At 39.8% G+C, this 16125-nt stretch overlaps 2 protein-coding genes across 2 annotated transcripts; both read right to left on the bottom strand.

Annotated features, from left to right (window-relative positions):
• Positions 1-2692: 2692 nt before the first annotated feature.
• On the bottom strand, positions 2693-5526 carry LOC121791483 (serine carboxypeptidase-like 7). Its single transcript, XM_042189417.1, has 14 exons — positions 5353-5526; positions 5118-5263; positions 4874-4950; positions 4674-4796; positions 4453-4555; positions 4337-4374; positions 4137-4238; positions 3960-4046; positions 3720-3872; positions 3573-3644; positions 3370-3488; positions 3167-3280; positions 3030-3090; positions 2693-2928 (listed from the first exon to the last, which is right to left on the bottom strand). The coding sequence occupies exons 1-14, from the start codon at positions 5496-5498 to the stop codon at positions 2845-2847; spliced, it is 1425 nt and encodes a 474-aa protein (XP_042045351.1). The 5' UTR covers positions 5499-5526; the 3' UTR covers positions 2693-2844.
• Positions 5527-11783: 6257 nt separating this feature from the next.
• On the bottom strand, positions 11784-13352 carry LOC121791482 (armadillo repeat-containing protein 7-like). Its single transcript, XM_042189416.1, has 7 exons — positions 13251-13352; positions 13111-13186; positions 12909-12945; positions 12720-12793; positions 12539-12632; positions 12377-12459; positions 11784-12169 (listed from the first exon to the last, which is right to left on the bottom strand). Exons 2-7 carry the CDS (start codon positions 13180-13182, stop codon positions 12008-12010), a joined length of 522 nt encoding a protein of 173 aa, XP_042045350.1. The 5' UTR covers positions 13183-13186; positions 13251-13352; the 3' UTR covers positions 11784-12007.
• Between the last annotated feature and the right edge of the window lie 2773 nt (positions 13353-16125).

Consider the following 16125-nt stretch of genomic DNA (forward strand, 5'->3'; position numbering starts at 1 on the left):
TCAGTCATGATTTTCTGGATACTCTTTTGCAGTTCACTCTTAATTATAATAAATTTTTGTCACTTGCTCTCTACAAAACTCTCATGCCCATTGTTTTGAAGAACATAGAATTAGGCCATTAGCAATGGGGCGCCCTAAGACGTGCCCTATGGCGCGCCACGTCATCAGTTTTATCCTCCTACCCCCACCTGCAATGGGGCGCCCTAAGGCGCGTCCTATGAATTTTCAGTTCATTTCATTTATAGAAAATTTAAATAACACACAAAATTGGGAAAAAACTTCATTTCATTTATATAAATTAATACATTACAATACGAAATAAAAAAATACGCAAACTCAGCGGCGGCGGTTACGGGCCCACACTTCTTCAATCATGTCGTTCATGAGCTGAACATGGTCTTGTTGGTTGCGCATTGAGACCTGGCTAGCTAGAACCTCATTGAAGCCCGGCGGTAATCCTCTAGCGGGGGGCTCGGTCGCCGTGCAGGAAGAGCTAGATGCACCGTCATCATCGTTCCAGTCGGTGATGCTCCCACCCTCATGCTCGACTATCATGTTGTGCATGATTATGCACGCGTACATGACATCGGCGATGACTTTCTTGAACCAGAGACGAACCGGCCCTTTCACAATTGCCCACCGTGCTTGGAGCACACCAAATGCCCGCTCGACATCCTTCCGCGCCGACTCCTGCTTTTGGGCAAATAAAGCCCTCTTCTCACCAATTGGGAAGCTGATCGTCTTCAGAAAAACAGGCCACCGTGGGTATATGCCATCGGCCAAGTAGTACCCCATGTGGTGTTGGCGCATGTTGGCAGTGAACTCGATGGTCGGGCCGTTGCCATTGCATTGCTCGGTGAAGAGGGTGGATGAGTTGAGGACGTTAATGTCGTTTTTCGACCCGGCTACGCGAAGTAAGCATGCCAGATCCAGAGCCGATGGTCAGCGACGGCTTCGAGGATCATCGTCGGGTGGCTGCCCTTGTATCCACTTGTGCATTGACCTCTCCACGCCGTCGGATAATTCTTCCACTGCCAGTGCATACGATCGATGCTCCCTAGCATCCCAGGAAAGCCGTGCGCCGTCTCGTGCATCTTCATCAGGCCCTGGCAATCAGCGGCAGTCGGCTTGCGCAAATATGTTTCACTGTAGGCCTCCACAACTCCCCTACAAAATCTCTTCAGGCACTCCCGGCCTGTTGTCTCCCCGACGTGGAGGTACTCGTCGAAAATGTCCGTCGTGGTGCCGTAGGCCAACTGACGGAGTGCAGACGTACACTTTTGCAACGGTGAAAGGCCGGGTCTGTCGATGCCGTCTTCCTGATACGTGAAGTATTCATCACGTGATGACAACGTCCGGACAATGCTGAGAAAAAGGTAACGCGACATTCTAAACCGACGGCGGAAAACAGTCTCTCCCCACCGTGGTTGATCGGCAAAATAGTATGCAATCAGGCGCTCGTGAGCTGTAGCGCGGTCGCGTCGGACAGAATTCCGACGTCGAATAGGCCTGTGGATCTGCTCCGCCGCCGCTGCCGCTGTCGCATCGCGCTGCATTTGGGTTAAGCATTCCGCCATGGCCTCTTCAACGGCTGCATCTAAGGCTTCCGAGGTGGACGAGGTCGAACTACCCGACTCCGAGGAGCTAGAACTAGTGGCGTCATCGTCGTTGTTCATTTTGGTATTTGAGAGAGGTAGAAATGTGAGAGATGAGCGAAATGAGAGAGGTGAGATGTTCGTACGAACAAGTGAATGAGAAACGAGGTTTAAATAGCCATAAAAAACGCGTGCCATCGTCCGCGACCATCGTCCGCCGATCCCGCAATGAGTCGCCCGATGGCGCGGACGATGACCTATCGTCCGCGCCATCGTCCGCCGATCCCACAATGGCTCGGACGATAGGCCATCGTCCGCGCCATAGGGCGCGCCCTATGGATCGGCCGCGGACGAAGGGGACGGACGATGGTGCCACAATGGGGGCATCGTCTGCGCCCGAGGACGATGGACGCCATAGGGCGTGCCATCGGGCGCCCCATTGTGGATACCCTTATGGTATGGATGAAGCCTAAGGAAAATATGATACTAATAGTATATTACAGGAATGATATGCTACATACATTATATGGACTCCTTATGTGACCACAAATCTTGTTTGATGCACATTTAACATTGTCCGTTTTAATATATATATTTAGTTTGATTCTAATACATTATAAAATGCTAATGAAAATTTTAATTTCACAAAATTAATTAAAATCAAAGGTTAAATTGTTATTTTATTGATCTATATGAAATTATAGAAAAAAAGAACAAATTGAATTTTGATTTCTTATAAATTTTGTGAAATTAAAAATTTCAATAACATTTTTAATATATTAGAATCAACCTAAATATATAATCGAAATGAACAATACTAAACATGCGTCACCCATTTTAAATTATTTTTTCTTCTCGTCTCTCTCTTATTTTACCAATTGTGCGTTAAAACTCATGTCCAACTAAAAATGCATATTCTTGTGGGACAAAAAGAATAATACTCGTATTTATTTGAACACAACAAGTCCACAACCATTGGTCGAGGAAGGTGTGTTGCAACATAATTTTACATGCTGCAATAGTGCAGCACCCACGTCGACGCTATGGTTTTTTTTCGTGAGCATAAGCACTACGTTGTCAATGCCCATAAGGTCATCTTAAAGAATTTAGAAATATGATACACAAAAAAGTGGTGGTAATGGGTACAAAGATAAAAACCAAATCATACACAAACATTAATAGAAAATCCCAAGTGCTTTAATCCAAGCAAGAATGGGAAATTATTACACACATGAAGATGAGAGAGATTTTAGAGTGGGAAGAGAGATAACCATCTTCTTAACATTTCCAAACACTCTCTAGGCTTGTATTCTGGTGCTGTATGCCCTGCCCCCTGCAAATATGCATTGCAACCACAAAAAAATTGTTACTAATAATTTACTTCATTTCAAATTAAATACTAGTATTATAAAAAAAATTGCCTCTTTAACTTGCCTTGACTGTAGCAAACATGAGGTAAGCTTCCTTGATCTTACTCTTATATAGCTCTGTGAATCTGCAAATCACAAAAAACATGGTTGAGCAATGGGATTTTTGCTTCAATCATGAGTGGTTACAGCAGAAATATTCACCCTGCAACTTGACCATCAACGTTCCACGCCCTCCACTCATCATACACGGACAAATTCAGTTGGCGTATCCATTTTAATGTGGCCATGTAAGGTATATCCATGTCGTGATCGCCACTGTAACAAGGAGGTGCTGTATAGCTTCACTATCAATGTCGAAAAATATACGCAAGTATTAAGATTGTGGGATCAAATTTTGAGGTCACCTATACACCAAGGCTTGGAGGCCTCTATCACTCAGATTTTGATGATACTCGACAACACTTTCTATGTCGTATTCGTAGCTCAAGCTCTTGTTACATCTCGTCCAATCAGGCACTGTCCCCTGATTGATTGATTGATTAATTTTTAAGCACAACAACATCTTAACATTGTGTTATAGTCAAATTCAGAAAGTTGGTTTATGTACCTCTCTGATGTGCAGAGCATCTCTCACAGTTTCGTCATTAGCCCACACGTAGGAGGTCGCATATCTCATATTCTGCAATACATGACATCTTTGGGTTAAGGTCGATGAAGACATGGAGACAATGTGATAGGCAGAGTGGAGTAATACGCGGCATGTTAGTTTATTTCCGCTGGAGAGGGAGAGGAAGTCAATTGGATCGTCTACTTGAGACGGTTGGAACTTTCTAGAACCACTTGGTTTTGGTGATAGGAATTTGCATTTTGGCTCTAGAATATGAGCTCCGTTGACAAGCTTGGTGCACTGCACTTGGTTAAAAGGCCATCACCATTGTCTAAAACATCAAAACCAATTGACATTTGCAAGGAGAATGTGTTTAATGATGTATACCTGATTGATGCTGTAAAGAGCATATGAACATTCAATATTATTTGGATCTGGATTCTCATACTCTCCGTTGCAGCTGATTCTTGCTCGCTGAAATCATTATTCAAGATATGGAAGATCAAGCAAAGGACAAAAAGACTATAACACTAGTTTAAATAAGCAAATAGACAACGAAAGTACCTCAAATTGTTTGTCTGAAATGAGTGCCACTCTGTGAGCATAAGGTATCTTTTCATTCATATCCTGAGCTTCATATGTCAGTGGATTTCCAATAATATAGCCCTGTTCCCATTCCATAAAATACCTATTTTCTTAGCCATAGACACCAATGAGAAGAAAACAAATAAAGAAGGAAATAAGATATCAAGAACTCCCATTACTTTGAGAGACATTATTGGCTCTAGTCCAGCTTCATTGCCTACAAATTTTCAACTTAAATATTGAGAAAGGAAATAAGCAAAGTTTAACCAAATTAATGTGAGATGCAACTAACTACCTTTAGCCATTTCAAGAGCAACCATAGGAACAATCTTGCCACCATAAGAGTCTCCGGAAACGTAGAGACGATTCTTGATAAACTCAGGATGAGCTAACAACCACTGTATTTATGACAGTGAAACCAGCATATGAAGGTAAGCTTCCATCAACAACAAAGATGCAAAAAAGCAGCTAAAACAAAGGATGGTGATAGCTAAGTGGAGGGCATTGAAGAGCAACCTTGCGTAGAAATGTGTAGTTATGTAGAGTTGAATTAGTGTCGGAGACCGGGAAGGTTCTTGCATTGTTGGAATATGAGAACCCAGTTCCAGCAGGGTAATCTAGGAATATAATGTTGGCAACCTAACATCAACATAATCACCATCATATAAAATGGATGAAATCAAGAGATAACTAATGTAGCAATAATGGTAAGAAACCTTAGTCCATGAATATGGGTTCAATAGGAAAGAAGGAAAGCCTCCATCAAAATTTTCAACATCAAAGGCAAGTGGACCTACAAATTAGCATTAAAAATATTTTAAAAAGAACCAAAATCCAACTGCCCCATCAACGAATCCTACTTTATTGCTGCCACCTCTAAAGTTCCATCACAAAACGACATCTCCATGTGTTTTTGTTTGTGTGTGTGAGAGAAGAAGAAGAAGAAGAAGAAGAAGAGACCGATTTCATAAACGAGGCCGGAGAAGGCAGAGCAACCGGGGCCGCCGTTGAGCCAGAGGAGCAGAGGGTCTCTAGCTGGGTCGTTTTCGGACTCGATGAAGTAGTAAAAGAGCTGAACTTCATCATCCTCTCCTACACCAATATATCTGAATCCCATAAAACAACATCAATTCTTTCCAATTAAACACAGAAAAACAGAGAAAACAGAGTGTGATGAATTGAGAAATGGAGAGACCCTGTTTCGAGTTTGAAAGGCAGAGCTCCGTCGTAGCCGGGGAGGTTTTCGACGATTGATTGTGAAGCAGCAGACTTGAATCCGACAAGAAAAGCAACAAACAAATGCAACAGCAATGGATTCATGTCTCTCCACCTCATGGTCATGAAATTTCAACGTGTCTTAATTTCAAACATCGGCTGCTGCTTAAAAAGATCACGTGATATTATCCTAATCAAAGGGCTAAACTGTCAAAACACCAATTATCGACTATTCAACATATTCCCTTTTTGTCGTCTTCCAGTGTTCTTTCCACTTTATAGTCTAAAGAGTAAAGACCAAAATTGGTCCTGAACATATAGCCATTTTACGATTTTGGTCCTAAACATTATCTTTTGGATTTTTTGGTCCTGCACATATGGACATTTGATCATTTTGGTCCTCCGTCAATATTTCCGTTAAAAACTAACGGTCAACATTATCTTTTGGATTTTTTGGTCCTGCACATATGGACATTTGATCATTTTGGTCCTGCACATATGGAATTTTGATCATTTTGGTCCTCCGTCAGCATTTTCGTTAAAAACTAACGGTCAACGGCCGATTTTTGACTAAAACAATGGGTTGGGTCGGGTCGTGTTTGGGTCGGGTTTGGGTTATACGTTAAGAAAAAAATAATATTTTCTTAAGATCTAAGCATAATATTTTCGTTAAAATCTAAGCATAATATTCTTAAAAAATTAATTAATATTTTTAATTAATAAAATTAAAGTATAGTATTTTTAATTAATTTTTTCATGAATTTGAAGAAAATATTATGCTTAGAGTTTATTAAAAATAATTTTTTAATTATTTAATTTTATTATATAGATTTAATATTAATATACTTTAATTTTATTATTTTGATTAAAAAATGATTATTTTAATTTGGTAATTTTTTATTTTATTGTGTAATATCATGTTTAAATCGTATAATAACATCATGTTTTAGTCGTTATAATATTTTTAATCAACAAAATAACTAAAAATTAAAGTTTTATAATTTTTTAATTAATAAAAAATAATTATTTTTTTTCTTAACGTGTAACCCAAACCCGACCCAAACACGACCCGACCCAACCATTGTTTTAGTCAAAAATCGGCCGTTGACCGTTAGTTTTTAACGAAAATGTTGACGGAGGACCAAAATGATCAAAATTCCATATGTGCAGGACCAAAATGATCAAATATCCATATGTGCAGGACCAAAAAATCCAAAAGATAATGTTGACCGTTAGTTTTTAACGAAAATGTTGACGGGGGACCAAAATGATCAAATTTCCATATGTGCAGGACCAAAATGATCAAATGTCCATATGTGCAGGACCAAAAAATCCAAAAGATAATGTTTAGGACCAAAATCGTAAAATGGCTATATGTTCAGGACCAATTTTGACCTTTACTCTAGTCTAAATGTAACTTTTATTTTTTATATGTTCAAGAAAATAAAATTCTCTTTAAGAGCATCCATAATAGGGCGGACGTCCCGACTAACCAGCACTAGGACATTCAAAAAACACCTCATATACCACGTCACTAGGATATCTCATTGCACTGCCACATCACTAGAACATCTCACACTGCACAATAGCGGACAAGCACTAGGACATCCCGGCGGACAAGCACAATAATAGAAATTCACAAATACGCAAATTTCGACACGAATACGGACGGAGAAAGTGCAATAATAATTTTATTAAATAAAAAAATTAAAATAGTACAATGCAAAAAAAAACAATTTAAACAAAGTACATGTTATTATGCCTTGAATTTGTATAGTTTGTCGCTAGCCGAACGGGGGCATCACTGATATGATATGTTTATGTTTTAGGCCTTCATTTTCGACGATCATTGTGCATGATATGAAATGTAAATGAAATGAAGTGCAACGAGCCAGATATATAGAGTTGAAATTAAAAAAATCAAAAAGTGCTCTCGTCTGACAATAGCGGACTGACGAGACGCGAACGAGCGAGAAATCCGACGGACGAGAGGTTGTCCGTCTGGCTCGTCCGTTCACCGGTCGCCGATCGCAATAGTGGACGAGCGCGACGGACAAGCGGCTCACCGATCGCTCGTCCGCCGGCTCGTCCACTATTGTGGATGCTCTAATAAATGAGACTCATTTTTACCTGCGCACTTTTCTTTATAATGTCTCTTATTTGGTCAAAATTAAAAGTCAAAATCATTTCAAAAGTTTTATTGCTGATTTGATTGGCTGCTTTATTTAACAAAAGGAATCTTTGAGTAGCATATTAGGGCACCCGCAACGCGTTACGCGGGTGTCCCACGTTCCGTCACGGGGTAGGACGGAACGTGAAGCATTGCGGCGCCCCATCTCGTCCCCAGCCCGTCCCGCGTCCCGTCACGGCGTGACGAGTGACAAGCCATCTCGCCACGCGCCGAGGCGACGTGGCGCGCCAGGAGCCATGCGTGACGCCCACTCGCCGGCCCGCGAGTGAGCATCGTCACGCTGACGCAATAAATCTTTTTTTTTAAAAAAATTCGAATTTAAAAAAAATTTGTAAACGGTAATATTACAGTTTAATTAGCCGTTTTTTTATTTTTTTATTTTATTTTTTTTACTCTATAACTACTCCTAATTATCCTCATTTCACACACAACTACACATCTTCTCCCCAAATCATCTTCATTTCCTCTCCAATTTTCATCTAACATCTCATCACAAAATGTCCGGCGACTAGGGGAGTATGTACAACACATTGGGTGGTTCCGGTTCGTCGACGCCGGGCAACCAGGGTTCGTCGACGCCGGGGGGGTACCAACCACCCAATTTTGACGTGGATGCATACGCCCGTCCCTCTGCCCCGCGGTATTCGTAGGAATTATCCCAGATTCAGGAGGATTATCCCGTTGAACCCACTCCGGGAAGAGGCCGAGGCGGTGGAAGAGGCCGAGGCGGTGGAAGCTCCAGGGTAGAGACGGAGGCGGGCGAGGAGGAGGATCTAGGCCGGCATCCGTACAGCAGCAAAGAAACGATGGCGGTGTACAACGCCTGGATCCGTGTTCATACGATCCCATCGTCGGAAATCAACAAAGCCGGAAGTGTTTCTGGGAAAAGGTCTCCGAGGCCTACCACCAGATTAAGCAAAAGGGGTCCCGCTGCCGCACATATAAGATGCTTCGCGCTCACTTTGACCGAGTTGACAGAGAGGTCAAAAGATTCTGCGACATCTACACGAACGAAACGGCTCAGTACCAAAGCGGATCCACGGCGCCGACATTCTGAGGTCGGCTTTGCCCGTCTACCACAACGACACCGGCAAACAATTCAAATTTGTTGATGTTTGGCAGGTCGTCAAGGATGAGGAAAGGTGGGTCGGCGGTGTCCGCTCCAGCTCGGGCTCAACCTCCAAGCGCACGAAGCACACGACGAGTAGCCAATACTCGTCTGGTGACGCCGGTGAGGGCAGCGGCGCACAAGAGGGTGCCTCGCAGGAGGTTGAGGGCACGGCCGACGATGCCGGGGGATCCTCCCATGGGCGCCGTCGGCCGCAAGGGACCAAGGCGGCGAAGGCGGCTAGAGCGAGGAAGGGCCGAGGCGAATCAAGCCAGGCTGGCTCGGGCTTGGGCTCAGGGGGAGGCTCGAACCCCTTATGGCCATGTACATGACCGCCACAATGGCGGACACTTCCCGCTTTACGCTCGCCCAGTACCAAGCCTAGTGGAACGGAATTGTCTTTATGGCAGCCCAACTTGGCCTTCTGCCTCCTACCGGCTTTAGTGCACCTCCACCGCCTTCGGGGATGATTCGCCGGCGAAGTAGTTTTTTATTTTCTATAAAATTATATTTTAAATTATGCCACGTTTATTTTTTTAGGATTTTAATTTGTTTGTTTTTTTAATTTTATAACTTTTAAGTTGTATTTTATTTTATGTTGTAATTTTATTTTATTGTTAATGAAGTGTGTTTTTTATTAATTGAATTTATTGGAAAAAAAAATAAAAAAAACGAAATTGAATGAATAGTAATTTAAGGGACGGTTAAGGGAGGGTTTCAGGTTCCGTCCCTTAGTTAAGAGATGGAGTAAAAAAGTACAGTGGGGCCCACAAATAGTGTTTTAAGGGACGGTATAGTGACAACGTTATGGATGACCTTATGTGTACGTCTTTAACTATGGACAAAAGGTCCACAATCATTCTTTCTCACCCATGGCAATTTTTGGGATGACATTTGCTACCAAATACAAACCCATTTAAAAGTTGAGCTAGTCTTCGGCCCAGCGCGCGGTGAGCTCAAGTAGACAAGCGAGTAGATTGCGATGGAGGTGTAGAAGGCAACAGAATGGAGAAGGGAGGATCGGAGAAGAAGAGTGTACACACCGTGCAGGTGCGCACACTAGAGTTTTTTGACATAAAACTTTTGCAACGTGATTTGCCAGCTCAAGATTGGGTCATGTTGAACATTTTTTACGGTTCTAATTACTATTGCAGCATTTTATATTTTTGTTATTTTTTTCCCTCTAACGTCGTGGGAATCTTTTTGCAGTTCAATCAATACGAAAAGATTTAGAAAAATAAGTAGCTCCGGGACAAAAGGAGAAAGAAAAGAATTAGGTTTAGAATTGAATGCCTGACGTTGTCACACTAGTAGCTGTAATTTGGTCTCAAGCGCAATCTGTTTGACTAATTACGTAAATCATGATATACACTATTTGTCACAATGCATATATCAATGAACTATTATTTCAATGTAGAAGTATTTGTTTTGGGTTTGACAAATTAGACTTAAATTAATGGTACTTTAGAGCATCCACAACCGTGCTCTTGCCAGCGGCACGGTTATGGGCCCGGGCGGTACTATTCATGCCTGCTCTCTGGCAAGAGCACAACACCCACAACTGTGCTCTTCCGCAAGGACGAGCACAATTAATATAAAATTCAATTACACAAAAACATTTTCATAATACTAAAATTCATTAAAAAAACCACAATAAAAATAACAAATTACAAAAAAATAAAAAGACATAATTAAAATCCTAAAAATTAAAAATTACATAATTAAAATACTAAAAATTAAAAATTACATAATTAAACTCCTAAATCGGAGGCACCTTGATCGTCGATTGGTATGGCCAGTAGCCACTCGGAACGCCGAATCTTGGGTGAGAGGAGGGCCGAATATTCCGTTTCCGGACTATGAAACGGTTGCGAACCGAACCATTCGGGGTTCCAACCGTGAGAGCCGCTTGGTTGTCGTCGTTACCGGACATAGTGGTGTGTAGGGTGTGAGAGGAAGATGAAAATGGATATGAGAGATTGATGATGAGAATTGTGTAGTGAAAGTGTGAATTTTTTGGAGTGAAATTGGGGTATTTATAGATGAAAGTGTGTATTTTTGGGGTAAAAAAAATAAAAAAAAAATTAAAAAGTGGGAAAAACGGTTATAAACGGATATAATTTTTGGGGAAGTGAATTTTTTTTTTATTTTTTATCGATTTTTTAATAAAAATCCGATTTTTAAAAAAAAAAATAAAAAAATGTTTGAAACCAACGGCTATGCCGTTGGCGAATGGGAGACCGCCACGTGTGCGTCCGCTGGCACGGACGTGCTCGATACATCGAGCAGCGCCGTGCCAGCGGCGCGGTTGCAGCGGTGGCGGTCCTTCGCCTTGCCGCTGGCACGGACGGCGGTGGCGCCAACCGCCACCGCTGCGGATGCTCTTAAGCTTAATTATTAAGTTCCGTCAGTGTTATTAACTGTCCCATTTATTTGATTTTATTTGCAAAAAGAGTTGGATGCATGAAAAAATTAGGGTAAATGGCCAAATAAAACCAGTGAAATTCTAATCTATCTCATAATTTTCAAAAATAGCCGATTAAATCATAAATTTGACAATTTCCTGAATTGTCCCATGGATTTGAATTTGGAGAAACTTGAGCTTGACATGGACATCACCAAGGTATGACATGGATGCCGGCAACGTTTTGACGTGGAATAAATTATTAAACGACGTCGTTCCACTCAAGATTTATGTCTTTTATTGAAAAAAATACGGTTCAAATCGTATTCCTTCCGTTCCACTTGTTCTTCACGATTGTTTATGTTAAGATTTAATAGAGCTGAAATCACCGCTCATTCAGGCACAATCACGTTCCCTACAAAAATAGGGTTGAAATCACGTTCCCGACATCCATGTCACACTAGACCTGCCCAAGGTTTACCGAACCGGTGGTTAAGACTAATCGACTTTCCTTTTTAAAGATTTTGAGATAAACACTCATAAAAAGGGTGTTCTATAGAAATTTGGCAGGAATTTACAAACCTTATTGTGTGACTTGTGTCACCCCAAATTATAGAAAAGTATAGAGATTCGAGTTTTCTTTCCAATAAGTTTTTAGTACATTTTACGATAAAAAAAATACAAAATGAAATGTTTTACAAGAGAAGAAAATAAAATAAAATGCATCAAAAGAAAATTAAAATATTTTACAAGAGAATTAATCACTTTTATCTTCATGATTTCGCATCTGATAAGCCTCTTGCTTTCATTCATGTCATGTAGGATCATAAATTCCAACTTACAAGCTAAAAATGCAGGAAATGTGAAACATGACTTTTCCAGGTTGTTGATAACTGCTGCTATACTTACATGCTGCAACACAAACCTATTTTTCATTGAGAGACGTACCTATCCAAGAACGCCCGTGCTAGATTGCTAAAGCTCGCATCAGCTGCTGCAAATCTTTTCATAGCATCCGCTACCTCTGGTTTCAAAATTTCATCCTCAGCCTTTGCACTACACAGATAATACAGAGATCCAATTGCGTAATTCACCTACATATAAGCGTTTTAAGCAAATTTCGATGAGCATAACCTTAACTACATTGAGACGAGAGATATCAAATCAGTTCAAAGCTACAAAACAATCTTGAATAGAATCTTTTTATTGATGACAGTAGTGCAAATGTAAACATGACTGAGATAAGTCGAATGCATACAGGAGTACATGTTATTGTTCAGAGCTAATATAGTAAGATTTACCGTGTTTCTAACAGGGCTCGATAAGCATTGGATGACAAGAGGAATACCGTCGCATTGGATGACAACCGCAGCATTTGTTGGATCTGCAAGTGGGAAAAGAATTCTGAATGAGAAATCGTTGCAACGGGAAAAAAATGATAACTACATCGTGTCCGACCACACCTGCACAAGCATTGCAAATTCCACCGACTGCAAACTCCACAAGCCTCTCATTGGACTCTGTTAGGCAGTCCAGAAAAAGTTCCAAAATATTCAGCTGCTCGACAAAACAAGAATAGCTGTTCGTGTCACCAATACAAGATCTGTTTTCAATAAACTAAACCACATACGATAAAAACACAACCTGGCGGAAGAATGTATAATTATAAGGATCATAAGCAAAGTTCCCCAAACTAGCAACAACTTTCTCTTTTGTTTCTGCAATATCATCAAGTCCCCATATACTAGTTTAAACCACAAAATATTAAACGCTGAAATCACATAAACAGTGAATTTGTTGTTCAAATACAACCAATTGATTGACAACACATACCTTCATCAGATGCATTTTGAAATTGTGCAACCAGTTCCTGTGAGACAGAAATATACAAAGCTAAAGCCCTAAAACCAGGTCCCCATCAATTGACAAAATTATCATTGCAACAATCAAATAATGCGTTAAATACGCGATAAATTATACAAAATGGAAAAATTCCAGTGCTAAATTATGTTTTGATTGAGCAAGGAAACTGCACCTGGAGATATTGCAACCTTGGAGATCCATATTTTCCAGTGCGCTCCTTTTGTCTTTGATCATTGGTAAACATGTTACTGTAATGCAAAATTTTAATGCGATTCATAGTTGTTATGTATTTGCAGATTTATAGAGACATACCTGGTAACGATTGTGGTGGATTCTGGAGAAGAAGGCGTCGGGATGAGGAGGAAGAAGAAGAAGAAGAAGACCCCACGCTGAGGTAATGATGTTATGTTTAATTTATTGAATGGGCTCACATTGAATTAATTGTGGATCCTTTTGGTTTATTAATTAAATTTTATTCTTTAATTAACATTAGTTTAGTTAATTAAGTTTTGATTACTTTTTATTTCAAACAATTTATGATATTATGTAAGCCATGTAATTTAATTTTCTTATTGAATAAATAATATTCTAATATATTAATCAGTAGATTTTATTATACTATTAATTTATTATTATTATTGGTAAAGTGTCGTGGGTTAACGTGTAATTCAAATAAAATATATAGGTATAATTGAAAAATTATAAAGTAGGTAAATATATGAAGCATTTTTTTAGATTTGAGTTTAATATAAATTATTGTAGTCAAATTAATACTCCCTGTGACTTATTCTAACTTGAATATTTCTATTTTGGTAAGGATTTTATTTAGTGTTGTTTTGTATTCGAGAGGTTTAAAGACGTTATCCATTTTTCGGTCAGGGTGTGAGGAGCCGTCATGTCATGATCAATTCACCTGAATATAAGAGCTCGGCAATTTTTATGAACGAACTTTCTATGATAATCGAGGGTGGAGTTGACATCGTATGTATAGTCTCTTCCTTTTAAGGTAGCATTACAACGCGCCCATTCTATCTTTTGTCCCCTGTGAAATTGGATCCCCGTGGTTTAGTACTCAGGATCTTAACGTGGAGAAGGCGCTAGCTATCGTCGATTCTTTGGAGAATCAACAAAGTATTATTCATACTCCGTAGAAAAGCATATTTTAGGTTTCAATTATACTTAAAACATGTTTAATTCAAGTTATGAGCATGATACATGTGATACTTACGTGAATAGAATTTGTCTAAATAATCTGCTAAATAGATCTGATTATTATGTGATTTATTCAATGCTGCCAACCACTTCAATTTCAAGTGCAAGCATGGGAACCATCTTGCCCCCATAAGAGTCACCCGCAGCATATAGACGATTCTTGATAAACTCAGGATGAGCTAAAAACCACTATATTTGTTTTTCCAAACAATGACAGCAAATATAAGCAAGCTTCCATCAATGACAACAACAAAAAATGCAAGAAAAACAGCTAAAAAAGGGTGAGGATGATAACCTTGCGTAGATATGTGTAATTATGCTGGGTCGAATTAGTGTCGGAGGAAGAGTAGCTTGTTGTAGTGTTGGAATATGAGAATCCATTTCCAACAGGATAATCTAGGAATATAATGCTGCCAATCTAACACCACCAAGATATTGATGTAATGTGGATAAATTCAAGAATGGAAATCAAGAATCATTTTATTTATCTAACCTTAGTCCATGATGATAGAAATCCATGGGTTCCATCCTAAAACCAATTGGTGATAGGAGGAGGGGCCCATAAGACTTATATATATACTAGTTTCAGTTTTTCTCTTGACACCGATGTGGGACAGTTATATGTTACTCCCTCTGTCCCCTAATAGGAGTCGCTCTTTGACCGGGCACGAGTTTTAAGAAATGTAGAGAAAAGTTGGTTGAAAAAGTTTAGTGGAATGTGGGACCCACATTTATATTGATTTATAATAAAATGTGAGTGGAGTGAGTTAGTGGAATGTGGGGCCTACTACCATTTATGGTAAAAATGTAGAGTGACTCTTAATGGGGGACGACTCAAAATGGAAATTAGCGACTCTTATTCGGGGACGGAGGGAGTATATTTTTAGTTTCAATTGCCAACACCCTCCCTCAAACCCTTCAAGGTGAACCTTGGAGGGGTTGGACTTTTTTCTAATCGATTGGACAATCGGCCCAATTTTTTTTCGATCGGTTGGACCACTTGGCCCAAATTATCTTGGAGGGGTTGGACTTTTTTCTAATCGATTGGACAATTGGCCCATTTTTTTTTCGATCGGTTGGACCACTTGGCCCAAATTTTTAAGTCCAGATATACTGCTGGGTCAGTCATTTTTTCGGTTTCGGCCCAGATATACTGCTGGGTCAGTTAAATTTGACCCACAGTCGGCGACCCGCTCTGATACCATGATAGAAATCTATGGGTTCCATCCTAAAACCAATTGGTGATAGGAGGAGGGGCCCATGAGACTTATATACTAGTTTCAGTTTTTCTCTTGACACCGATGTGGGACAGTTATATGTTATATTTTTAGTTTCAATTGCCAATACATGAATATGGGTTCAATACAAGAGAAGGTAAGCTTCCATCAAAGTTGTCAAAATCAAAGGCCAGTGGACCTACAAATTAACATAAAATATTCTGATTAGGATTAGCACCAAATCAACCAAATAAGCCACCAAGCTCAAAAAACATAGGATAAAGAGTTCTGATACGATGTTCTTCCGTTAGATAAATTAAGGATTTTCATATTTTTTCCATATATTAGTTTTCTTGCCATTAAGTTAGTATTAGTATTATAAATAGGGTTATTTTTATTCTCTTCAATCAATCAATGAAATAACAACTTATTTATCGCTTTATCTTCATTCAAAGCCTAAACATTTAGATTGATCGACTAGGCTCGGTTTCCTCGCGACTTTCTTCTATCTTCCTACTTGATAAGGGAACCCCTTATAAGGTTCCAACATAAAACTACACTTCTGTATGTGTGTGCGTGCGTGTGTGAGTGACAGAGAGACAGAAGAGACCGATTTCATAAAAGAATCCGTAAAGGGTAGAGCAACCGATTTAAGAAGGTCCCTATTTTCTATTTTCTATACTTATGGATGATCATTATATTCTCTTTTTTGTATATTCTCTTTTATTATTTTATGGTAGTTTATAGGAGTATATTAT

The sequence above is a fragment of the Salvia splendens genome, unplaced genomic scaffold (assembly GCF_004379255.2).
Source record: "Salvia splendens isolate huo1 unplaced genomic scaffold, SspV2 ctg826, whole genome shotgun sequence".
NCBI lineage: Eukaryota > Viridiplantae > Streptophyta > Magnoliopsida > Lamiales > Lamiaceae > Salvia > Salvia splendens.

What these genes read in the sequence shown, in the direction of transcription:
- LOC121791483 (XM_042189417.1), bottom strand. Translation starts at nt 5,498, where the DNA reads ATGACCATGAGGTGGAGAGACATGAATCCATTGCTGTTGCATTTGTTT. An exon ending in TTTCAGACAAACAATTTGAG is followed by an intron (nt 4,047 to 4,136) that starts GTACTTTCGTTG and finishes TAATGATTTCAG; the next exon opens with CGAGCAAGAATCAGCTGCAA. An exon ending in GTTGATGGTCAAGTTGCAGG is followed by an intron (nt 3,091 to 3,166) that starts GTGAATATTTCT and finishes TGTGATTTGCAG; the next exon opens with ATTCACAGAGCTATATAAGA.
- LOC121791482 (XM_042189416.1), bottom strand. Translation starts at nt 13,182, where the DNA reads ATGTTTACCAATGATCAAAGACAAAAGGAGCGCACTGGAAAATATGGA. An exon ending in ATTATACATTCTTCCGCCAG is followed by an intron (nt 12,633 to 12,719) that starts GTTGTGTTTTTA and finishes TTTGTCGAGCAG; the next exon opens with CTGAATATTTTGGAACTTTT. An exon ending in AATTTGCAATGCTTGTGCAG is followed by an intron (nt 12,460 to 12,538) that starts GTGTGGTCGGAC and finishes TCCCACTTGCAG; the next exon opens with ATCCAACAAATGCTGCGGTT.